Source organism: Oryza brachyantha, chromosome 2 (assembly GCF_000231095.2).
Source record: "Oryza brachyantha chromosome 2, ObraRS2, whole genome shotgun sequence".
Taxonomy (NCBI): domain Eukaryota; kingdom Viridiplantae; phylum Streptophyta; class Magnoliopsida; order Poales; family Poaceae; genus Oryza; species Oryza brachyantha.
The window spans coordinates 6,518,662-6,543,883 of record NC_023164.2 but is presented as its reverse complement, the minus strand read 5'-3'; the positions used below and the strand labels follow the sequence as shown (position 1 = coordinate 6,543,883).

Sequence of the window (25,222 nt, the reverse complement as noted above, 5' to 3'; positions counted from 1 at the left end):
TAACGTGAGCATGCATGCGGTTATTTATTATTGTTCTATGCTGATGATTAGTCCAGTAATCCAGTTTTATCATATGTGATTCACTTTGCACCATATCGACTGCTGATTGCATGTACGTTAAATACTAAATCGGTGCGATCGGCTGATTAATCTCGAAACTGTCTCGGTTAAGTCTGATCTTTCAAGAGAGATTAGTTGGTTGAACTATTTAGTGGTTATCATACTCATAATTTAGCCGATAAGGTATATTTTTCGTTATATCAGGAAGTTCCTGTAAAGCCGATTGTTTAACTTATCGTCTAGGGTCCTAAAGCGATATCGACTTTTCGGTCGTTAGAGTCTTTAGGTTTAACGGTTTGCCTGTCTTTTTTATATCTTGTCAGTTATAGGATCAAACTGATTGGCACGTCTGGTTTCTAAGGATTTATGTCCTGCACTGGAGCGTCCTAAAAAGTGACTCCCAGGCTTTCGTGTGTGATATATCAGCAAGCACTTTTTGACATCAACACAAATGGAAATTGGCTTGCCATCGTCACTAACTCTAAACCGATTGACAATAGAAGACGAGGAAATGTTTTATTACTTTTCACCTGTCCTGTCTACTTTTTCTTTCATTCAGTTTATTTTCGTTTCCCTCCTTTCATCATTTTCTTTGCGGCAATTGTAGGGAGGAGGAGGATGCTGATCTCTCCCTTTACTGCAAGTCTACCATGGAGCCATCCCAACCTTTGGGGTCATTGCCACTATGGCAACCAATCATATCTACTCATTCTTTTCTCACCGTCCCTGCCTCTAGAGAAAATGTGACAATTAAGGAGGTAGTGTCAATGACGGTACTGGGCAAAGGTCTAGTATAGGTCAACGAGCTCCTCTCGCTCCTTCAACCACCATTGCTAGAGAGGAGTTGGGAGGACGACGATGTCACTGTCAGACAAATGCTTGGAATGAGTAAGATGTTGTACATCGGTAGAGCTGCCTAGCTCTCCATGTAGCGAGAACATCGATAAGGAGTAGGGGATGAGAAAAAGAAGACGTCATGTGCAGATGGAGCTGTCTAGGTCATCCTATAGCGGTGGCTATGATAAACAGAGGAGGATATCGAGTGTCACCTAGATACTGCCGTGAGTTTGCCCTTGACAATGAGAAAAAACTCTATGTTTTATAACATAGGTGTTTTTTTTCTTTTACATTGAACCAAATCCTAGTACTGGAATGTTGTGGTGGTGGCGCGTGCTGGAAGCGGCTCCAATAGTCCAGTCTAGACGATTGTGTTCTTTTCGAAAGCATGTATCTCTGAACTGCTAGCTGGTATGTTTTTTAAAAAATTATATAGAAAAGTAATTTAAAAAAATCACATGAACCTATTTTATAACTAATAATTAATTAATCATATATTAATTTACTACTGCTCCCTCTGTTTCTTAACGTAAGATGTTTGATTTTTTCTTGCAATGTTTGACCATTTGTCTTATTTAAAAAATTATGAAAATATCATTTGTTTTGCTTGTGATTTACTCTATTATCAAAAGAACTTTAAGCATGAGTTATTATTTTTTATATTGGTACTAAATTTTTAAATAAGATGAATAGTCAAATGTTAAAAAAAAATTAAACATCTTATATTACTTTTTAGGCACAGTTACCCAGTCGGCAAAAGAACAAGCGCCGGCGCGCGCGGCTGGACCGCTGGAGGCAGAGCCGCAGAGGGCGGTGGCTCGAGCCGCGACGGGGGAGAACCGATCAGCTGGAGTATGGACGCGGCTGGGCTTGCGCGTGTCGCGTCAGTCTGGCTGGCTGTTCTCTGGCCGAGCTGGACTGGAGTCCACCTCCACCTCCTCTCCCCCTTCCCTGCAGCGTACGGCGATCACCACGCCATCCCCGCATCCTGCAGCCGCGCGGAACTCCGCCTTCTCCGAGCGGAAGCCGTAGACGTCGGCGGCAGCAGCAGCTTCCCGATAGCTCTTCCTCCTCCTCCGCCGCCCCGCCGGCGCTGTTCCCTCTCCAGCTCTCCGCGCCCCCCCCCTCCCTCGCCTCCGGTAAGCTTTCTCTCCTCCCCGCGGCGGCCCCACCCCCGTTCTACTGCTTCTGCTCGCCTCTATAGCTCAGATCCGTTCCGCTTCTCCCCCGCCGCGCGCCTGCGGCCGTCCGCGATCTCGCCGCGGCGCTAGGTACGTTCCCCCCGGAGCTTCGGTTTGGTCGCCGTCGTCGAGCGGGACGGTTTCGGTCGCTGTCTGTCGCTCTGGGGGCGGGTTTTGGTAGGGTGGAAAGCTAGGCTCGCAGCTCAGGATTTTTGGGGAAACGATTTTCGTCGTCTTCGCGCGATTTACCTGTGGGGGATTGGTGGTGGCCTAGAGTGTGATTCGTGAAGGATTCAGGGGGACCGGATTCTCATGTCGTTACTGTTCTCTGCCCCCAGAGTTGTTTGTTTTGGCCGTTTCTTCCCAACAAGTCACATACCATCATGTTTTGGATAGTTGTTAAAGCTGAGCAGGAATGGCTCCCTTGTTTCTATTCACAGAAAAGGGTGACGTCGCCAATCGATCTATGCCTCATTGCTTATGTTGGTGGATAACCTTTTTCTTTTGCCGTTGTCTAATGTCTTACTACAAGCTGCAAAACTGTCATTTCACTTGTAACTGAGTTTTCCCATTTAAGCGATTGATCTATCTACATGTCACATTATTCAACTTGATGTTTCTTTGCTTGGTCTTTGGCCTACATAATTTTTGTCCCATGTATAGTATATGGCTATTTGCTATCTTTGCATTTTGAGGGATCTTACTAATTCATGGTTTGGTAATTACCAGAGAGTTGATACTACAATGCAACATTTGAAGATTTGATTACTTTTTTGCTGCCCTGCTGGCCTCGTTTTGCATGCTGGTGGTTCGTGGAATCGATGGCTTTCCGAGAGGAGAAATATGTGAGGTCAGCTTCTGGTCTCTCCTTGTACCAACATCCAAGAGTGTGTTGGTGTCTTGAAAGAAAAAAATTTATTTCATCTCAGTTTGCAAGAAATCCTAATTCATTGAAAATACATGGCCAGGAATTTGTTTCATTTTATGTTTTACAGAAACTTCATATTCTACTGCACTGCAAAGATGTTTTAATATACATAGATGCCAAATGAAGATCGCACATTATTCCAAGGAGTACTTTGACCTGTTATTTTCTTTATGTGTAGATTTAATGACTGGAGATCAGAGCATTCTGTTGGTTCAGACAAGACAGTTTCAGAAGGAAGGCATAATGTATTTGACTCGCTAATGGATAGAACTGCAGGAGCCTTTTCATTCCTAGGGAACTCTTCACATTCTGAAACCCTCAACAAACCGACTTCTGAGGAAAAGAAGTCCAAAACAAGAGTTCTTGATCCTCAAGGACCATTCTTACAGCGATGGAACAAGATATTTGTTATATCATGCCTTATTGCAGTCTCTGTGGACCCATTATTCTTCTATATTCCGGTGGTCGATGGTGACAATATCTGCTTGTATCTGGATAAAAAGTTGGAAGTTGTAGCAAGTGTCCTGCGCTTTTTTACAGATATATTCTATTTACTCCATATAATATTTCAGTTCAGGACAGGCTTTATTGCTCCTTCTTCTAGAGTATTTGGTCGAGGTGTCTTGGTTGAGGACACCTTTGCAATAGCAAAGCGGTATCTATCAACATATTTTCTGATAGATTTCTTAGCTGTTCTGCCACTCCCTCAGGTACTTCATATGCCAGTAATTCATTAACCTGTTAGATGTATTACTTAAAACAATCAACTACTTATTTTTCTGCTTTATTAGTATTTAGCACAATTCTGGAGATTTTGTGAGGGTGATAGGGTCATGGAAGTTCCTTGTATACTATATTAATGTGCATTCACTTTTGAACTGCTTTACTCATGTATGATTTTGAGGAAAACAATTTTAATCAGTAAAACATAGCTGTTAGGCTTTAGCGATATTGGATACTTCAGTTCAGGAGGAACTGTTGTCCTGGAAAATAATTAATACTTGTCTCTGGTGTATCCTACCCACATCCGATTTCAGACCTTTGGATTTAATTGCAATCAAATTTGGAACTTTAGTATCAATATGTTTTAAAATATTTAGGCTGGTAACATGAAGATAATTTGTGCAGATTTTTCTTGAAAAATACTTCCACATATATAAGTTTATCAGTTCTTATAAATATACTACCACGGAAATTAATGGTTGAAAAATACTTCCACATATTATAAGTTTTCCATGTGCATAATGACATGCATCTGTGATTGGTTTGTGGCTACCCACCAATTGTGCCACCATACTGTGTATGAACTTGGTTTCTAGTGGCCAAATGGGCCGTGGCCGTTTTATCATAGGTGGAGGGATCCAATTGAATGGATTACACAAACCAACAGATATAGGGTTTCAAAGATGTCGCTGGTTTTTATTGTGCATGGAACATTTTCTACATATTTGATTTGATCATGCATGCAATAATGTTTTAAACAAGTAGGATAGGAGGAAATTGGGTTCTACGCATTGTATGACGTTATTTTGTCGTCTTCAAGTGCAACTGTTATACTGTTATGTGATTGACTTGATTTATCATTTCTGATGTTCTATTTTGTTTAAGTAGTGACGATATATATTTTTTTCATTATCAGGTGCTTGTATTGGCAGTGCTACCTCGTCTGCAAGGTTCCTCAGTTATGATGGCCAAAAATATATTAATGATTATTGTTATTTGCCAGTATGTACCTCGGTTAATTAGAATAATACCACTGTATCTCCAAATCACCAGATCGGCTGGTATAATTACAGAGACAGCGTGGGCTGGTGCTGCATTTAACCTTTTAATTTATATGCTCGCTAGTCATGTAAGTTTTCTTTTCACTAATTAGGAGCTGTGCTAATTTGAGTCATTTGGTATACATGTATTTTGCCTTATTTTCATTCTTGGCGACAATCCATTGATTATTGTTCGACAATAGTTCTTTGCTTTTGACTTATAGAAGATTCTATCTGAATGAACTTTAGTATGTAGTATTTGGCTGTACATGAACAAAGATAAAAAAACAAGTCATATGGGGATTTTTTTCCTCAAAGATTCATGGCCATGAATTATAGGCTCTATATTCTCTGAGACAACTATGTACTACTGTATCTCATGTTGGAAACAACAAAGTATTTTGTCATAGGGAGGCATATTGTATAATATTTGTCTATCTGCATTTTATGGTGAGATTTTGACAAACAACTTTCCTGAGAGTTCTGTTAACTGATCTTGAAAGTTTACATCTTCAAATCTTCAATCAGCATAGGTACAATTATTTCACCCTGTCCGTGGGAATGAGCTGATCGTATGCCAGAAAAAAACACTTAGCATTCTGAGGAATTGTTTGTACCATATTGGCACAATGTCCTATGTTTGATTTTAGCCAGGCACTCTTGTCCCTTTTGTTTTGCCGAATTGTACACTCAGAATTTGAGTTGGACTCTGAGAAGTATCTTTCATGCAAAATCAGACGTGAATCCGAGTTGGGCTCAGACACATGTCAGCATCCTAGTAACACTGTTTAGCCTAAGTTAGTCTAAATTTTGTGTGGCATTGTTGCTGCATGGGGTTGATACGTGAAACCGTACCCTCCACTCCATATTATAAGTCATTTTGGGTTTATCATGTTTATAGAAAATGTATCAACATTTCCAGTGCAAAAAAAATATATACTATAAAAATATATTCAATAGTGGATTTAATTAAATTAATTTGGAGTTGTAGATGCTGCTACATTTTTTTATAAACTTGGTCAAACTTGAAGATGCTGACTTAGGACAAAACCAAAATGACTTATAATATGAAACAAAGGGGGTAGCATGTAATATGAAACAAAGGGGGTAGCATGTAATATTATAAGGTCTATAGCATGACCAGGTGCGATCCTTCTGGCTGTAGTGTTGGGGTTAGAGCTTGCTTTGCATGTCAGCTAATGTATATTGGAGATCATGATGTCTGAATAAAAATCGAGTGAAGTTGGTAGTTACTATTATTTGTAAATCAGATCTCTAATTGTCACTTTATTGCTTTATAACTTGTCAGAAGAACAAGCATGTCCCAGAATGTCTGGAAAAAAAACATTTATTACCTTTAGAAACATACTGTAATTGAAAAATATATCCTGTCTGTGGTACATCATTCAGTTATTCACAAGAGGCCTGTCAGTTTGCACTTATTTTGTTGTCCATGGTCAAGATATTACTAACTGATGATTTTTAAATCCTTGCAGGTTCTTGGAGCTCTTTGGTACCTTCTTTCCATTCAACGAGAAAACAGCTGTTGGAAAAAAGCATGTAGCGGACAGCCTGGCTGTGATCTTGGATCATTATTTTGTGGGAGTAATTCATCTGGAAACAACAGTTTCTTACAAATAAATTGCCCAACAAATGGAACTGACAACCCAGACCGAAATTTTGGAATTTATCTTCCAGCTCTTCAAAATGTGTCACAATCGTCGAGTTTCTTTGAAAAATTATTCTATTGCTTTTGGTGGGGTCTGCAAAATCTGAGGTCTGTAGAAAACAACCTTTGTTTCATTTTCCCCTAAAGAACACAGACTTCAATATTGTTTTTTGCTTTTTTATTTGTTGCAGTTCTCTTGGTCAAAACCTCAAAACAAGCACTGATACATGGGAAAATTTATTTGCTGTTTTTGTCTCAACATCAGGCCTAGTTTTATTTGCACTCCTCATTGGTAATGTGCAGGTATGGAATATGGTAACTCTCTCATTTTTGTTATACTTATCGTTGTATGAAGTAGTTATTATTTTATATATGCAACTTGTACTGTCTAGAGATGAGTGGATGACATCTCTCTTAGTAGTCATTCATTGATATTCAAATCCCAGAAGTCAAGAGCCTAGAGGACCTATAGTGTAATAACATTATTTTTGATCTTTATTAACAAGGATTTTAAAAGATAACTAAATTATCTTTTCAATAGGACCCACAACTAATAAGTTATAGCCAATCCATATTCTCTGTATTTACCATTTTCCTCAGAAATTGAAATGGCTCCTATTGTAACGCAATGTGCTACATGCAAGGACAATTACACCCCCCATATTTTCACTTCTGCTTCTGTTTATAAGTCCAAATTTGAATTTTTAACCTTAAATTTGGAGTTGATTTTAGTGTTTTTTACCAAAGTTTATTTTCCAGCCTTGACTTTTTGATCGCTAAGAATATGTATATAAAATTTTATTCACAAATTATTTTTGTTTACAAATATGCCAACAATCACCCCCTTACTTTGTTATCTAAGGCGTAATCAGGATGATAAATATATATTGATTATTTAGATAACTAATATGCGTAAGTGGTTCATTTGCTTTTTACTTTTGTAATTTTCTATTGTTTGGAGTTCTGTAGACCTATCTACAATCTGCCTCTGTGCGTATAGAAGAAATGAGAGTGAAACGGCGTGACACAGAGCAATGGATGGCACATCGATTACTTCCTGAGAACCTCAAGGACCGAATACTGCGTCACGAACAATATAGGTGGCAAGAAACAAGAGGGGTTGATGAAGAGGGGCTTCTTACAAATCTTCCTAAGAATCTTAGGAGAGAGATAAAGCGTCATCTTTGTCTGTCGCTTCTCATGAGGGTATTTTCTCATACATTTACATATTGTTACTATGCTTTGAAAGAAACCTAATATTTAGTCCATCTGGGTGTATGTGAAAAGGGACAACATCTGGCAATAACATGTATCTTCTAGGATGATACATATTGAATGAACTGCATGTCGTGCCAAATCATATGTTGACGATTGTTTTTCATGCCACATACAGATCCTATGCATATGCCATATATTTCCCAAGGACCATTACTTTGATTGTTAAATAAAAAAAATGCATTTGGTTTTTAATTTCAAGGTGCTTACATATTTTGAGCAGCTGCTTCTGTACTGATGTTATCAGATGCTAGTTTTTTTTTTGGTTCTGAACCAGACCTTTTCTTTCTGGATCATAGTGTAAGTCTTGCAGTCCCTGAAGTCTGAGCCAGTAACCTGGAATGTTATATGCAATTAGATTTTACCTAAGTACTATTTTGGACAGGCCCACATTTGGTGCTATGGACTGTATGTTTTGAGTTGGTCTTAGTGTGTATACACCCCTTAAGTAGCATATTCCTACCATTTAGACCATCCATTCTAATTTGCTGAAGACAATGGGAGATGCCAATCAGGCATTACGGAGTAATGAACATTTGTAGGTCAAGGCAGCACCAATTGACTGAAAGAGCACTTCTTGTAAGTCAGGCTCATTTGCCAGCTTACCTCTTAGATAATTTTTTTTCCAGGAGTTAGTTTGCAACCAGGATATTACCCTGTTGTTCATGACCTGTTCGCCGCTTCGCCGCTCCTTTAGCCAATGGTGCTGGTGTGTTTTGAACGTAATACGGAACATGTCCTCACATCACAGACCACTGACTGGCATTCTGCGATTCTGCTTCTAGTTAAATAAACCATATTGGCTTTCTAGAAAATCTTGAAACAGCAGAATTGAATCACCTTCATGTCTTCAACATTGGATCCCTATCGGTAGAACTATGGAGAAACAAGTTTTCTCTAGCTGTGCTCAAGGCAATACCAATGCTTAAAGTTGGCATGCAAAACTGGTTTTAGGCCTTGTACTCTCTATCCTTCCAGACATACTTGCCCTGCACGGCTGCACCCCCCTTTTCATAACTCATCGTTAATTTATGAGTACACAGAATGCTGACTGCAGAAACCTTCCCTACCATTTTTTTCTGTTTATCTAGTATTATGGCCACAACTGATTATCCTAATAAGTACAGAACTTTTGAAGGCCTACACATCACATACTTTTCCAATCGAGGTCACTTTAACTTTATATATAGTAGATACCTAGTTAGCTGATAATCACTGTATCCCTTTAGTTAATTGATTCCCTTGATTCCTTTTCTCATGTTTGCAGGTTCCAATGTTTGAAAACATGGATGAGAAGCTCCTGGATGCCATGTGTGATCGTCTAAAGCCCATACTGTACACAGAAGGCAGCTGCATCATTAACGAAGGAGACCCAGTGAATGAAATGCTCTTCATCATGCGAGGCAATCTCGAGAGTATGACTACAAATGGTGGACAAACTGGCTTTTTCAACTCCAATGTTCTCAAAGGTGGAGATTTTTGTGGTGAAGAGCTTCTCACATGGGCTCTTGACCCTACTTCAGCTTCAAACCTTCCCAGCTCAACCAGGACTGTGAAGACGCTGTCTGAAGTTGAAGCTTTTGCTTTGAGGGCTGATGACCTGAAGTTTGTAGCCACCCAATTTAGGAGACTCCACAGCAAACAACTGCAGCATACATTTCGATTCTACTCACAGCAATGGAGAACCTGGGCAGCTTGCTTTATCCAGGCAGCTTGGCATAGATACTGCAGAAAGAAACTGGAGGATTCTTTATTTGAGAAGGAGAAGAGGTTGCAAGCGGCAATTGTCAGTGATGGTTCTAGTTCGCTCAGTCTTGGTGCGGCACTATATGCTTCTCGTTTTGCTGGTAACATGATGCGTATCTTACGGAGGAATGCCACCCGTAAGGCCCGCTTGCAGGAAAGAGTGCCTGTAAGATTATTACAAAAGCCTGCAGAACCAAACTTTTTCGCTGAAGATCAGTAATTTGTCCATACTGTGCTATGCGCTGACATTGATGCTTCAGCTGTAAAAGTTCTCGTCGCTCCTCTACTGATCTACCATTATTCAGTATATGATGATTGGATTCGTGTACATAGATAGACCATTTGGTCTCAAGCCTTTTTATTTATACAATATAATTCAATTTATCGTTGGATCTTCACCTATACATGTAATATCTGTGTTGTACATGGAACTCCCACATTGTATTCTTGTACTCCTGCCGCTGGCGAATCCTTGAAATGGAAAACTCTGTAAATGTAACTGATCATAAGGACGTTATATGTATGACAGACATTTTTTTTCCCTTGAGCGCAATGTATGATAGAATTAAACTCTCTTTTTTGGATAAAATGCTATGTATTGCTTCAGATTTAGCCACTTCTAGGCAGCTCTGGTTATTGCATTTCTTTGCTGTCATCTGCACGTTCAACAGACAGGCTTGCGTTTCAACAACACACACACAAGAGAGAATGAGAGATTGACAAGCATACAAATTCATCCTGCAAAGTGTGCTCTAGCTACGTCCCACAAAACATTGTCTACTTTATGCATTTTGTCTGATTTGGCAGGTATATTACATAATGTTATTCACCCTACATAAATCAAACTTATCCAATATATGTAAAATAATTGTCATTCACCTGTTGGCAAGTTAGCACCGAGCTATCTATATCAAAGGTTAAACTGGGTTACCTTCAACAACATGTTTAAAGGTATTCAACATGTTTAAAGTTATTTTATTCACATCAAGAACTTGTTTTATAAGGGGCATGTAAGGAGATAGAGTCATGTATGATCTATTAATTAATATAATATAATAAATTTGTTAGTACCCTTCTTTTATCTTTATCATAATCAATATAATAAATAGTTTCTTTTTATTACCCTCATTTCATGTTTATGTACATCATGCACCAAGATTTCCTTCGGTAAATACTAATAGTTAACTTTGAGATGTTCTCTTTTCCTCTCTATTTTCACCATGTCATCATATTTGTATGTGTGAGAATAGAAAGAGTTGACTAATAAATATCTTTGTATGTGTTCTAGATACTATGATTGTATCTAAATTGATTATTGAAGTGAAACCAGGTTATCTGTATCAAAGGATAAACCCATCCTGAAGCTCGCTACCTCTGTTGCTCATGCCACCCACTATGGGGAAAGAAGAGAATTTTTTTTATTAAATAAATATTTTTAGCAAGTAATTTTATTACTAAACCACCGGACAGAATTTTTTCAAAATTAAACCTTTTGGCCACGCTAGTGTTGGTAGCGTGGCCAAAAAGTTCATACAGTGAAAATATTTTCCCTGTAGGTTTAGTAATAAAATTATTTCTTAAAAATACTTAAAAAAATAAAAATATATTTGAAAGAAGATTGGAATCGATTGCTAGTTATGTATACTAATTATATATATATTGAGAGAAAGCTGAGTTATTCTGTTGATAATTTCCATATGTGTACTATAATCCTCGAGGTACTGCACGTCACACATTATTCCTAGCTTTTGAAACGGCAACACTTCGTAAGAACCTTTCTTTTCGACAAAGAAATGTCAATACAGGCCATTCAGTTTGCAAAATCTTTTTAAAAAACATCACATCAAATATACGGACATACATTTGAAGTATTAAATATAGTCTAATTATAAAACAAATTACAGATTCCGCCAAGAAACTGTGAGTCGAATCTTTTGAGCCTAATTAATCTGCCATTAGCACAGGTTGGTTACTGTAACACTTACGGCTAATCACATACTAATTAGTCTTAAAAGATTCGTCTCATGATTTCCTCTATAACTGTGTAATTAGTTTTAATGTTTATGTATATTTAATGCTCTATTTAGGTGTCTAAAAATTTGATGTGATGTTTTTAGGAAAACTTTTTAGAACTAATCGGGGCCACAGGCTACAGCTCACCGATGTTCTTTGGGAATAACCTCGACACGTTGACGTTCTTATTAAAAGGTTGATCTGGTTTGGAAGTAGAGCTTTTTAATACAAAGGTGAATAATTCCTCCGGATTTGATTTTCATCCTAATAAACCATTTTGGCTTATAACCATAATATAAGCAAAAAGATGGATGATGCAATTCTCTTACGCACAGTTCCCCTCTCTCTTTTTTTTTTAAAAAAAAACTATAGAAGTTTAGAACGGTATTCTGTCCAAGGTCCATGGCACGCGGCGACGCGCGGAGGTGGGCGGATGCTCGAATACGGTTTTTCTCCATTCTATTTACGTATACCGGGTCCGAATGAAATACCGTAGCAATTCTCTTTTTTTCTTTACGTGCTTCGAACTGGATGTTGAACATGGCTGTAGCACAAAGATTTGGTAGCTTAACTAGGACCTTACTATGCAACAGCTACATCTCGGATCCAAAGAGAGAAAAGGACTAGCTAGCTTCGACGTTACACATGCCCTAACCAATACGGAAGATCAGTAGAGAACCCAACTTACCAAAAGGAGATTCCCTAAAATAAAGAGGCTTTTTGGTGAACAAATAGGGGTCCTGTGGTTCCATGGGGCTCCAGTTGTCGCATATATTCGCTCTCGTTTTCTTATCTTTTTTTAATGTTTTTTCTACGTTAATTGCTGTCCTAATCTCATCTGTGAATGGATCGCCATGCTTGACTTTTGATCTGTTCTGCTGCTGCCTTGTGAAGAACACGCTCGAATCCTAGAACAGTACCACTGGTGTACCAACCCATGGTGTTTTTCTGTATTATTTGACTCTAGTAGTTAATTGTGATGCTGGTGTTTAATTAGTGGTGGCACAGTTGATACATGCTCGTTCTGTGCTTCTTATTCTATTCATTAGTGGAACGACGCATTGATGGAATTATGCATTATGTTTGACCGTATGAAATATTATTATTATTATCAACTGTGTGTGACATTACTATTTCGCATATGAACACATGGTACACATGTCGTACAGTCGTTTCTTGGCACCATGTGGCACACTTGGACACGCCTCAAACCATATTTATCAATCAATCAAAACGTACACATTACTAATACCACACGGACACAACAAACAATCCCCAGCTTCGAATCCGAGCCATCCACCCCCAAATCCAACGGCAGATCGCCCGCCCACGTGTCCACCTGTAATCTCGCGACAGAGAAAAAAAATCCCCAGCGTAGGAAAGATAAAGAAAAAAAAAGAATGAGAAAAAGATGGAAATAAAAAGGAAGGGGAGAGAGAGAGGGAGAAGTCAGAAGAGTCGCGGAGAAGCCACCGCCACCGGAGCGCTCTCCTCTATTTATGCCCTCGCGGCGGCGCCTCCTCTCCCCGCGCCGCCTCGCCTCGCCGCTCCCGCCACCCCCACCGCCACCGCTCGCGCCCCAGGTCAGCCCGCCCGACCCGTCCCCCTGCTTGTGTGTGCTGCGGTGGGCTGATTGATTGGTTTGGGTTTGGGGGTTGGGGGTGCAGAGGCTGGGAACTTCGAGGAGTAGGATCCATGGAGGGTGGAGGCGCAGGAAATGGCTCGACTGGGGCGCCGCGGACAGAGGGGAGTGGGGGTGACGCTGCCTCCGCCGGGAAACCGCTGCCCCCTTGCTGCGTCAAGGCCAGGGCCGCGGCGCCTGAATCCGAGGCCAAGTGCCACGCCACGGTGGTGTCCGGGTGGTTCACCGAGCCCCGCTCGCGCGGCGGTACGTCCCTCCCGACTTGGCGCGAACCATTCTTGTTGTTGTTGTTGTTGATGATGATATATAGATAGATAGGTAGGTGCTCGTGCCCTGTTTTGCGTGATTTCTTTTATCTGAAGTTTGCTTGTTGCTAATTGTGAAGGTAAAACGAGCAAAGTGCAGTATTACAACAACCCGATGTGGCCAGGTAATCTCCATCTCTTCAACCTGTTCTGATAGATGGTTACTGTGTGCACAACTGCATGTAGGGTTGTGCTTATGTTAGCAAATTAAAAATTACTTGACTTGTCATGTTCTGACTGGATACTGTTGTTTAACCCCAGGTGTGCTGTTTTTGGAATTTTTCACCTATACTTGTTCTCCGCTGTTGTTGTCCCTTTGCCATCTGATCAAATATAGAAACGAAGTCATGAACAACTCCAATCCTTCCTTACCGCCCTCATGATTTTAATTTTTGTACACAGGGGAGGCCCATTCATTGAAAGTGGAGAAGATCTTGTATCAGGGGAAATCACCATATCAAGAAGTTTTAGTTTTTGAGGTGTCCTTTACCTATTGACAGCCAAAATAAAAAAAAAATACTATCTGTTCCACTATGTATGTAGTGTTGTCTGACCTAGTAATTTTTTATGCAGTCTTCAACATATGGGAAAGTCCTTGTCCTTGATGGTATTGTCCAATTGACTGATAAGGATGAATGCGCATACCAGGAAATGATTACTCACCTTCCACTTTGCTCAATTCCGTCCCCAAAGAAAGTAAATATTCTCATTTATGTTTTCCCATTATAATTGAATTATAGACTTTTCATATGATTTAACGCCAAACTGAATCAGGGAATGTTTCATTGCAATGTATTAAGCATTTTCTTTAGTCCTCACTTTCATATAAAATCTTCGTTTTGGTCCTCACTTTTCATATAAAATCTTTGCTGTGGTCACTAATGTTATTGGGAACTTCTACTACATTGCAGGTTTTGGTTATTGGAGGTGGTGATGGTGGCGTCCTTCGGGAGATATGTAGACATGCTTCTGTGGAGTCAATTGACATATGTGAAATTGATCAGCTAGTTATTGATGTAATAGTTGTCCTGTGATCTATGTATAAATGTTTCATCAGATTAACGAACTTTTGCTGATATGCAATGCATTATAAATGTGTAGGTCTGTAAAGATTTCTTCCCTGATTTATCTGTTGGATTCAAAGATCCTCGTGTTCAGCTTCATGTCGGTGATGGTACGTTGATAATCAATGTGATATGTTTATAAGCGTTCAAAATTCCTATTTTGCATTTATATGTATCTTTCAGTTATTGGGTTTGCAAGTTTGATAGCTGTTCTTTTTCTTCCAGCTGTAGAGTTCTTAAAGAATGCTCCTGAAGGGACATATGATGCTATTATTGTTGATTCATCAGATCCAATTGGTGAGTTTACACTGCTGTACCATTACTGTTCTTTATGATAAAGCCTAAGAAACTGTGACTATTTATTGTTGTCATTGAATGTCAGTTCCCTAGATTTTTTTTCCCTTCTTTAATTTCCATGAAATTATTCCTGATTTTTATAGATTTTTACAGCATACCTTACTATAGCAATAGATATATTGTATGACTAAAAACCTGCTCTGGTCGTGTTTGACTTGAAAACTTCCCTTAAATTTTGTATGTGTTTCTGTTTGATAATACTATGATTACACAATCTGTTTTTGTATTGCTTGTTGCAGGGCCTGCACAGGAACTTGTGGAGAAGCCATTTTTTGACACGATCGCTAGAGCTTTGAGGCCAGGTGGTGTTCTTTGTAATCAGGCTGAGAGCATGTGGTTGCATACACACTTGATCCAGGACATGCTTTCAATCTGCCGTGAGACATTTAAGGGTTCTGTCCACTATGCCTGGACGAGTGTCCCGACATATCCCAGGTTTTACATTCTTTTCCATTTGCTCCATCTGTCATTTTTCTGTATTAAAATTTGTATCTCCTAGGAATGTTAATGTTGTATTTTTTAAGCTATTACTGATTTTGGTATGTAAAGAGTTAAAAATAATTAGTTGTCAACCCCATATAGTCTTCTACTCAAGTTGATTTGGGTTAGTTTCTAAATAATATACTATTATCAGTAAACTGGCAGTACTTATTCAGTTGGGCAACCAACTGATTGACTAGATAGTTGCCAGTCTATTGCCCCATTTGTTTAATATGTTGAATGTGAAGTATTAAGATGAACAAATGTAGCAGGTATATAGAAAATGTTCTTTTAAGTGGTAACTGCTGGCTTGTTTGGAGCACTTTTAACGTACAAGTACTCCCTTGTGTTTGCAGTGGTGTGATTGGGTTTCTGCTATGTGCCAAAGAAGGTCCACCGGTGAACTTTCTGACTCCTGAAAATCCCATTGAGAAACTGAAAGGAGCTATGGAAGCAGGAAGGGACATAAGATTTTATAATTCAGAGGTTTGTTCTTTCTAAAGAATTACCTAAGAATCTTCTTTTTTATAACTTGTTCCTTTTTTTGGTCATGGTGTGCAGATTGTTTTCCTAATAAAGAAATTTTATATTTTCTGAATTACATTTATGATTTATCTGCTATGATGAACCTTAGGCTGTGTGTCAAAGGAGTACTTCTATACCTTCTCTGTTCCTTTTTTTTTTCTAATGAACTGCTATTTAGTTGTTTGATATTTTTGTACTATTAATCTTTCTACAGTACTTAAGGGCACTGGTTAATAATTTTTCTGTTGATCAGATGCATAAGGCTGCATTTGTTCTTCCAACCTTTGCAAGGAGAGAGCTAGAGTCATATTGTACTACTACCGAAAGGGTGAGTTACCTCAAATCCTGATGATTCCACTTCTGTACGTATTTGATGTGTGTAAAATTTTGGAGAGACTTTTAAAGCAACATTCATTTTCTTTTATGATCAACTTTTCCTGAAGATGTGTTGGCCATTGCTTTACATGGCAGTGCCACCAGAACAAAGTGCTGCTAATTATTTAGTCATGACTATGCAATCAGAAATCTTTTCTAGACTGTTCCTTAGTTTATTTTTGAATATCCAGACTGTTCCTTACTGTTGCAGAATATATTCTGTTCATGTTGGACATCATATAATGTACGCAATAATTGGCCTAATGGTTTGTATGGAAGATAGGAGATTAAAATCTGCTAATGTACTGGCAATAATTGGCCTAATGGTTTGTATGGAGATAGGAGATTAAAATTTGCTAATGTACTGATATCGTTCAATCTTTGTCACCATGATACTTGTCCTCTCAAATTATAAACCACAAACTACTTGTGACGCTACAAACATCAAGTCTGTAATCATCCAACCTATATTGTACCATACCTGGGCTCATTTGTTCTTCGATCCATTGCCTGCCATTACAGGAACAACCAGAGGAAGCTGCCGCTGAGCCTCTGAAGATGGCCATTATGCCGAACAGCGAGATTCTTACGGCTTCGTAGATCGGGTTTGCCTGCTCACGCTGTCACACACCATGGCAGATCAAGAAACCATTTCTTCACCCCTAGCGTTGGACTGGATCTAGTCTTGTATTATTATTATTAGATATAATAGCAATTACACGAAGAAGTGGGCGTTACGGCCAACGCGTCAATGAGACTTAGAGACTTGTAATCCATCTTCTCAGCTGTTGAGATGAGGCTTAATAAAGTAGAGATGATTATTACGGAGTACCTGACAAGAGATGGCCTTTCGATGGTTGCAGCATATTGTACGTATCTAACATAAACTTTTGCAACTTGTGCCAGCTTATTTTAGTAGCCAGGTTGTGTCACTTGTGTGTGATTTGCAAAGCCTAGGGCGTGAGTTTATCCACGCCGTTGTATGATTCTTGTCACGTGCCGAGGCAGGTGACTGAACAAATTAAAAAAAGTATAGGAATTATCTTAGTGGTTTAAAAGTCAAGAATTAATTTGAAAAATAAGTTCCAAGATATAAATTTTGGCCCCGCCTTATGAGTTGACGAGTTTGGAGTTCCAAGAATTTGAATTGGTAATATTATTCCCCCAAAAGCTTGGATTCTTTTTCTGGAAATTTCCGTGCTACTTTGATTTGAACCTTCTCTGAGCTCAGTTTCAAATCATGAAATTTCCTAAGAACTCTCAAATTCAGTCTAGAAGGCCGAATCCTCTTATGGGCCCACCTGGCATCAGCCCACTCTTGTCCCAGCCCAACTTCACAGACGGCCCATCTCATCAGCTTCTCGTCAGCCATTGAGTGCGTTCGTTTCAAATAAAAGAACGTCTCGTTTTCCGTTAGCACGTTTTTCAAACTACTAAATGGTATATTTTGTATAAAAATTTTCTATATAAAAATTGTTTTAGAAGATCAAATAAATTCATTTTTCAAATTTTTAATAAGTAATACTTAATTAATCATATACTAATTACGTTTATTGTTTTTCATGTGGTTAATTAGCTTTTACAACCGGCCGGTTCGAACGCAGCCATTGCGTAGTTGCGTCGGTATTGCAAAAGAACGTGGTTTCATTTATACCGGGGCATATACTGAATATCTTTTGTTTCTACTGGTACATGAATAATTTTTGTAATTAAGTTGTCAAATAATTCAGGATACATGAATCATTAGTAGAGTGGCACGACCAATTATATAGTAGCAAAAAATTATTTTCATATAGTAAAATCACTAAGTAAACTCTATTTTTTTAACTTAGGAAACAACATTTGGAGACAAACATTTTACGAAATAGAACTTGTGGGATGTTACCTGGGTATGTTTTTATAGGCAACAAGCATTTGTGCACTGTGATCCAGTGTACTTAAGAGCAGGTTTCATTTATCGTGGAGGTACCTAAAACGTTCATGGGCAGAGACGTGATAATCGGCGATTATCACGATTATCGCTCAAAAACTGCACAAATTCAAATTTGAAAAATTCAAATAATATCATCATGGTTTCTGTCTTCATATCACGTGATTTCATATGATTATCGTGATAATATGGAGATGACGGTTTGACGCGATAATCACACGTTTCCAGCTAAAAACCGTGACGATATGAGCAATAATTGCATAATTTTAGCTTAAATGTATAGATACCGTTAGGCATCAAAATTAAAGGGGAAAATTCGGAAAAAAGATGGTGAGAATGTAAAAAAAAAGAATATTTGAGGAGTCATAGAGTAAAAATAAAAAAAATAGCACGACCTTTGCTAATAGTTGAAGTATTTACCAATTAAGAACAAAGATAACAATCACAAATTCACAATTCATGGTATAAAATGAGCATGTATCACAATAGATTAATGCTCATATCAACAATCTAATAAAGTCCATAATGACCACAGGTTAAAGTTTACAACCATAACATAAAGTCTATCGTCTATAGTCAAGTATACAACCATAATAGAAACATAGTGTGAATCACACACATAACATAAAGTCCGTGACACAGATGTATAAGATTCGACAACATAGTAAAGAGTCTAAGTGATCCATTGATTATATGCCATTTCGTACTCTTCGGTAGACATTAGTATAATGCCCTGTGAGGTGTCACACCCAGAGTTTTATCCCAAGTCTAAATTCGTAAAAGAAATTCGTAAATAATAATTGGCTTAATTAACTCAGGAAAAATCCCTTTAAAGAAATTAATTTAATTAAATCGTGGGTCCAAATCGATTAACAAGATTTAAACTTAAATTGAAGAAGTATAAAATTTTGCCAAACAAATTAAATTAAAACTCGGCAAAAGTAGGGCATTCCTTTTCCCCTCCTTTTTCTTTCTTTTTCTCTTCCTTCTCAAATTGGGCCGAAGTCCAACTTTCCTCCTTTCTTCTTCTTTTTCCTTTTCCTTTTTTCTCCCTCTCTCTTTTTCTTCTTTTTCTTTTTCCTTTTTTCCCCTCCTCCTCCTCAGGCCGGCCCAGCCCAGCCAGCCAGCCGAGCCGACCCATCCCCTCTTCCTCTCGGGCCGCCTCGGCCCAGCTTCCGTGCCCGCTCGCCCGCGGCGCCGAAGTCTGCGTTGCCTCCCTGCGCCGGCCGAGTACGACTCCATCGCGCCGCCGCGCCCGCAACCGCTGTCGCGTTTGCTGCCGCCTCCTTCGCCCGTGACCAAACCGAACTCCTCCTAACGGCCGCCCGCCCTAGCCGGCGCCACCTTCCCCTATAAATCCCACTCTCCCGCACGCCGCCGCTATTTTTCTCCATCTGCTCAAGCCGCCGCCGCGCCCGACCTCCTCGCCGACGCCGAGCAATCTCGCCCTCCGTCGCCGATTAGCCGCACCCACTCCCACCGCCGTTCGCCGCGCCCACTCCTGCCGCCGGTAACCCCTCACCGTCCCCTCTTCCCCTCCCTTTTCCTCTCCGCGCGCCGCCACCAAGACCGCTGCCGCGCGCGTGTGCGCTCCGGGCGCCGCCGTCGCCTCTCCACCCGCCATCACCCCCCGCCTCGTCAACGCCGACGTGACCCAGCCGTCGTCGGAGCGTCGCCGCGCCGCCGCGCCCGTCGCGTCGTTGTCGCCTCCCCGAGCGCCCGGCGTTCCCGTCGTGTCGCCGCGGTGCACCACGCCCATCGTCCCGCGCCATCGCCACCGGGTGCGTCGTCGCCGCCGCGTCCGGCGTCGTCACCACCGCCGAGTCGCGCCGTCGCCGCCGGCTCGTCGCCACCGCCGTCTCCCCTCTCCCGGCCGAACTCCTCTCCCGCTCCCCTGCTCCCTCTCTCTGCCGTGCGGGCCCAGCCTGTCAGCCACACGCCGACCCCCTCTCCTCTCTCCTCCCGGCGGGTCCCACCCGTCAGCCTCTTCCCCTCACCTCTCCCTCTCACCGACAGATGGTCCCTACCCGTCAGCGCCTCCTCTCTCCTCCGCTGACATCAGCAGCCCCATTAATTGCGCAATAATTGATTTATGACTTTTCTGTTTGGTTAAAAACCCAGAAAACTTCTAAAATTCATATCTAATTTATCTATTCTCCGTTTAGGCCCATTCGAATTTCATTAAATTCATAAAATTGTCAAGAATACATTAAAAATACTTTCTTTTACTGTTTCAGTAGAGTTTGTGTCTGTTTTATTTATTTTTATGCTTTGTCCCTTAGATTCGGACCACCGAAGAGCCGGTTTACTTCGAGATCGTTGCCGAAGTTCCCCAAGGACCAGAGCAAGGTAAGTGGCACTCATCTTTGATCATATTGAGCCTATTATTGCAAATTCGCTGCTTTATTTATTCAAATATGAATGGTTTTAATTAAAGTAATTACTGTATTTATTTTTCAGGTAATCTTTATTATTATGCCGTTGTTTATCCAACTTTATTCGTGCTAGACCAGGGTAACTTAACTAGAGTTAGGCCTAGGTTAATGCTTAGTCGTGCTTAGATCAAGTAGCTCATGGGATCATTTAATAACCATGATTAGCTCTGAATATCTGTAATAATGATTCATTGCCCGGTTCGGGTTAATGGCAACTAAAATATTGCTGATGGTGGGTTGTGGGTGCACGGTTTTGAGAGTCGCACCCATGGCAATTAAGGACCGGTTCACGGAAAACCCTAGAAGTAGTTAAGTACTAACCACATGCCGAATGGGTAAGGTGGGATTTGAAGCATGACTTTGAACTATTTGAAGTACCAAGGCAAGGGTGGACGTGATGGAGTATGGACGGGCAATCGTGGTATAACGAAAGCCTCTGCTGCTTTCGGATCTACCAAGGCACAAGAGGGGACTGTCCGACTTGGTGTAAAGGAGGGGGTGAAACCTGAAGTGCGGTGCGATTAAATAGGAAGGGTTATGTGACGGGTCCTATCACGGTCTCCTTTACGGTATGCCATGGTGGTATGTCGGCGCATGTTCAAGTGTAGTGGAGTCGTGTCTTGTGGGTACAGTAGTACACCTCTGATCAGAGTATAATCTATTCGAATAGCCGTGCCCACGGTTACGGGCGGACTTCCAGCTTCACTGTGATTAGTGAACCTTTAATAACTTGGGTAAACTGGCTTTCACTTGGGACTACTGCAACGTGGTGTAACGTTGAGTAGTGGTTGGGTCTGTCGCAGCGTGGTGTAACATTGGACAGTGTTGTGGTATTTTACGACTGTTATTTACTTATTCTTTAATTTAATTACCTTTATTCAATTTTAATCTCTGCTATTTATTTAAATGCTGCTTTATTACAACTAACCCTAGCCTGCCCTTGATGATCCCTATGCATCATTTGTTACCCTCTTTTCCGTGTTGCTTGTTGAGTACGGTGGTTTGTACTTGGCCTTGCCCTATTTCCCCCCTCCAGAGCTAGAAGTTGAATCTGATGGAGGAGACTCTCAGGAGTGAGCTGGTCTACCGTCGAAGCTTTGCCTGTGAACTGGAGCCGTACCCGCTAGAGCTAGTCTACCCTTTCTTTCCGCTGCATTTTGTTAGAATAAGTGTTATTTTCAGTTATTTCTAAGAACGATGGTTATGTAATTAACATTGTCTTTTTTTTACCCTGGCTAGTTCTGGATAGGGATTTTAATACACAATTAAGTTTAGAAATTCGTGTGAGAAATTTCTACGTGTGACACGAGGTGAGCAAGAAATCCCACCAACTCTGGCCGGTCCATGATGCTGTAGTTTGCACTTCTTGTACAACTGGGCATGTACTCAATCACGTCATGCCATATATCGACGATAATCTCTTGGGCCGCAACAATTATCGGCCCTAATCACGTCATGCGACGACCCAAACCAAAATTGTGATAATCGCCCAAATCGAAGCGATAAATGGGCTTACCGTAGCGATTATCGCCATTTGCCACGTCGGTTTAGCGCATGGTCGCTCCGGGCCGATAGCCGGCTCCTCCGCCATGATTATCGCCCCATGCCACGCGGTTTCGCTGCTGCTACGCCCGGAGGCGACGGATCTGCTACCTGCGAACGAAAAGGGAAAGGGAGAGAGATACTATGCATCATTTCACCGGCCGTGCGTATAGGGGGGCGTTGTTCTCCCTATTTGGCCAAGTTGTGCCGGATGAATAGTGCAAAAAAAATTTATTATTTTTCTCCGATTAACTCAACTCAAGTCGTCTTTTCTCAATGTTACGAGTGACCCGTTGAGTTTTTTTTGAAAATTTTCATCACACCTAAGCTCAATAAATACATATTTATCACCTTGTTTTTCTCCTTAATTTTCCATCAAAAATTTTCATTTTTTTTGAATTTGGGCATTTTTTTCAGAGGAAACCGTCCGAAACCGTTATCGTTTGTCGGCGATATGCTCGATTATCACGATAGTCGACGATCACGATAAGAGAAACCCTGCTTAAGAGTCAAGGCAATGATCTATAAAACAAATTGCTGCAAGAATAGATCCAAATGGTTACTGTCATATTTGCGAACAAAAAGTAATTTGGGAGCACAATTTTTATGTACGTGTTCTTAGCAATCTAAAATTATTGGCTGAAAAACAAACTACGATAAAATAACCTAATATTAACTTTAAATTTAGAATTAAAAATTCAAATTTTGGCTTATAATGATAAGCAGTGACACTTCACAAGTCCTAAAGAATTATTTATGAAAGCATACAATTTTGTGAAGGCTTTTCCTATTTCCAAATCACCAAGACTGTGTGGACCAGCTGTGTAGACTAGTGTTCCTGCAGTTCTGACCACCTCTATATTAAAGCCCAAAATTTATTAAAAAAAGCATGAGAAAACCTAAAAAGCCTAACCCAACCCGAGAAATCCCAGGAGTCAGGCTAGGCCTGAGCTTTGTTTTTGTTGGATTTTTTGGTCTTGGGCCTGGGTTTTTTGCTTAGGCTTTTTCCAGTCTCGTCCCAAAGCCTGGCTCGGCCTGAGTTTTAAATAGGCCTACCAATCATCCATCGATTCGTTTCAGTAGCATTTTTATCCTTCTACAATGATTGTCTACCTCCAAGACAGCTAAAATTAATTAAATAATAGAGTTGATAACTTTGATATAGAGAGTTTAATAGTAGAACAAATTGCTACCTACAATATCATATTGGAACTAATATGTACAGTATATGAGCTATAAAGTTGGCTTCACTATTTTTCTTCTATATCTTTTTCTCACCTATATAATTAATGTATTTATTGGGAGCATGTGGAGAGTGAGCTTTTGCATGAGAACCAATATTCCTTATTTTTTTATTTTATCTCTCACCCACACGTAGTTATAGATAGCTTATAACTGATTTCACATGATTTAAATTTAAAATTTTCATTTTATATATCCTCCTCATTCTACTGTACTTGCTCTTATAATTCATTTCGTATGATTTAAATTTTAATTTGAAAATTTTAGAGTGTCACAATTAGCCACTGAAAAAGAAAAAAAAGATGGTGTTAGGTATACGAGGCTGGTTCAAATAAGACATCCACTTATCATATTAGTATCGGTCATGTAAAACCGCCACTCATGTGGAGTCATCAGTGCCTTTTTTAATCTTCAGCACTAAAGGGTAGGGTTGTGAAATGCCCTATTAGTGTGCGGCTATTACCTAATAGGCATTGAAGGAACAATTAAGGTGTTTTGCAGTAATTTTTTTATTTTAAATCTTTTAATAAATAATTTTATTACTAAATTTTTAAAATAAATATTTTAACCATCTAGACCTTTTGATCACGCCATCCCGTCTTACGTGACAAGACAACACTACCCTGCTAAATAGTTGACGACATGTGACAGCGCTTCCTGTCACACCACCGGTGGTGGCATGGCAACCCTGCCATGCCTTTTAACTTATAACTTAGCGTGACATCCCTTTATGTCACACCAGAAGAGATAAAGTGGCCAGAAAAGTTTACATAGTGAAAATATTTATTTTAGAGGTTTAGTAATAAAATTATTTATTAAAATATTAAAAAATAAAAATAAGTAGTGTTATCTCTTCCAACCACTCTTCCATGATCCTCCAAACTTTGGTTTGATCATGCCATGATCCTCCGAACTTTGGTATGATCATGCCTATTGCTAGGACATCTGACAGTGCCTAGCATGTATTGTTTAATATATCAGTGCTTCTGTCCTTTTAGTCTTATACTGGTCACTAAATGTACTGCTGGATACAAACCTTGTTTGGTAGTAGTGCTTAGGTCGTGTTTAGTTTGCAAAAACATCACATCAAGTTTTTATATATATATTTGAAGTATTAAACATAGTCTAATTATAAAACAAACTTCAGATTCCGGTTGAAAACTGCAAGACGAATTTTTTGAGCCTAATTAATCCATCATTAGCACATATTGGTTACTGTAGCACTTATGGCTAATCACTTTCTAATTAGGCTCAAAAGATTCGTCTCAAGATTTCTTTCGTAATTGTGCAATTAGCTTTTTGATTTATCTATGTTTAATGCTTTATTTAGGTGTCCAAAATTTGATGTGATGTTTTTGAAAAAAAATTTAGGAACTAAACAAGGCCTTTACAGTGGAACATGCACCAGCTGCATCGATGAATTAAGGTAAACAAAGTCACTGAGTATTGACCGATGAGTAGGACTAGTGTCAGATAATTCCACAAGAAAAGTGGGGAAGCAAAGAAGTGTCAATCACGTCTTTTCGATTGGTTTTATGCTTATAAACTAAGATTTAAAGTTTTAATCTTAAATTTATTGTTGATTTTTTTGGTTCACTGATGGTTATTTTCTAGTCTCTACTTTTAGATCGTTAAGAATACATATATAAAAATTTTATTCATAAATTATTTTTTATTTGTAAATATATTGTTTGACATTTTTCATGGAAAAAAACCAACCAAGCACCCGTAAGTGTTCAAGTGCAGTGGTAGCCTTGGAGGATTAGATATGGCCACTCTGCATTGTCACCATTGCAATTTGCAAACAACAATTATTGAAATAATCATCACTTCCAATATATATATTCCAGTTA

General features: G+C 39.6%; 2 protein-coding genes across 2 annotated transcripts; both read left to right on the top strand.

Annotated features, from left to right (window-relative positions):
- The first annotated feature begins 1,803 nt into the window (after window positions 1-1,803).
- LOC102712882 (cyclic nucleotide-gated ion channel 1) lies at window positions 1,804-10,020 on the top strand. Its single transcript, XM_006647063.3, has 8 exons — window positions 1,804-2,036; window positions 2,808-2,928; window positions 3,185-3,716; window positions 4,646-4,858; window positions 6,266-6,546; window positions 6,630-6,741; window positions 7,408-7,644; window positions 8,981-10,020. The coding sequence occupies exons 2-8, from the start codon at window positions 2,900-2,902 to the stop codon at window positions 9,677-9,679; spliced, it is 2,103 nt and encodes a 700-aa protein (XP_006647126.1). The 5' UTR covers window positions 1,804-2,036; window positions 2,808-2,899; the 3' UTR covers window positions 9,680-10,020.
- A 2,986-nt stretch (window positions 10,021-13,006) lies between these two features.
- On the top strand, window positions 13,007-17,322 carry LOC102712605 (spermine synthase-like). The gene is made up of 12 exons (XM_015834133.2): window positions 13,007-13,055; window positions 13,140-13,360; window positions 13,500-13,544; window positions 13,822-13,898; window positions 13,993-14,115; window positions 14,331-14,435; window positions 14,521-14,593; window positions 14,709-14,780; window positions 15,080-15,275; window positions 15,677-15,806; window positions 16,099-16,173; window positions 16,743-17,322. The coding sequence occupies exons 2-12, from the start codon at window positions 13,168-13,170 to the stop codon at window positions 16,818-16,820; spliced, it is 1,167 nt and encodes a 388-aa protein (XP_015689619.1). The 5' UTR covers window positions 13,007-13,055; window positions 13,140-13,167; the 3' UTR covers window positions 16,821-17,322.
- The last annotated feature ends 7,900 nt before the right edge of the window (window positions 17,323-25,222 follow it).

What these genes read in the sequence shown, in the direction of transcription:
- LOC102712882 (XM_006647063.3), top strand. Translation starts at nt 2,900, where the DNA reads ATGGCTTTCCGAGAGGAGAAATATGTGAG. An exon ending in CGAGAGGAGAAATATGTGAG is followed by an intron (nt 2,929 to 3,184) that starts GTCAGCTTCTGG and finishes CTTTATGTGTAG; the next exon opens with ATTTAATGACTGGAGATCAG. An exon ending in CTGTTCTGCCACTCCCTCAG is followed by an intron (nt 3,717 to 4,645) that starts GTACTTCATATG and finishes TTTCATTATCAG; the next exon opens with GTGCTTGTATTGGCAGTGCT.
- LOC102712605 (XM_015834133.2), top strand. Translation starts at nt 13,168, where the DNA reads ATGGAGGGTGGAGGCGCAGGAAATGGCTCGACTGGGGCGCCGCGGACA. An exon ending in CGAGCCCCGCTCGCGCGGCG is followed by an intron (nt 13,361 to 13,499) that starts GTACGTCCCTCC and finishes CTAATTGTGAAG; the next exon opens with GTAAAACGAGCAAAGTGCAG. An exon ending in ATTGTACTACTACCGAAAGG is followed by an intron (nt 16,174 to 16,742) that starts GTGAGTTACCTC and finishes CTGCCATTACAG; the next exon opens with GAACAACCAGAGGAAGCTGC.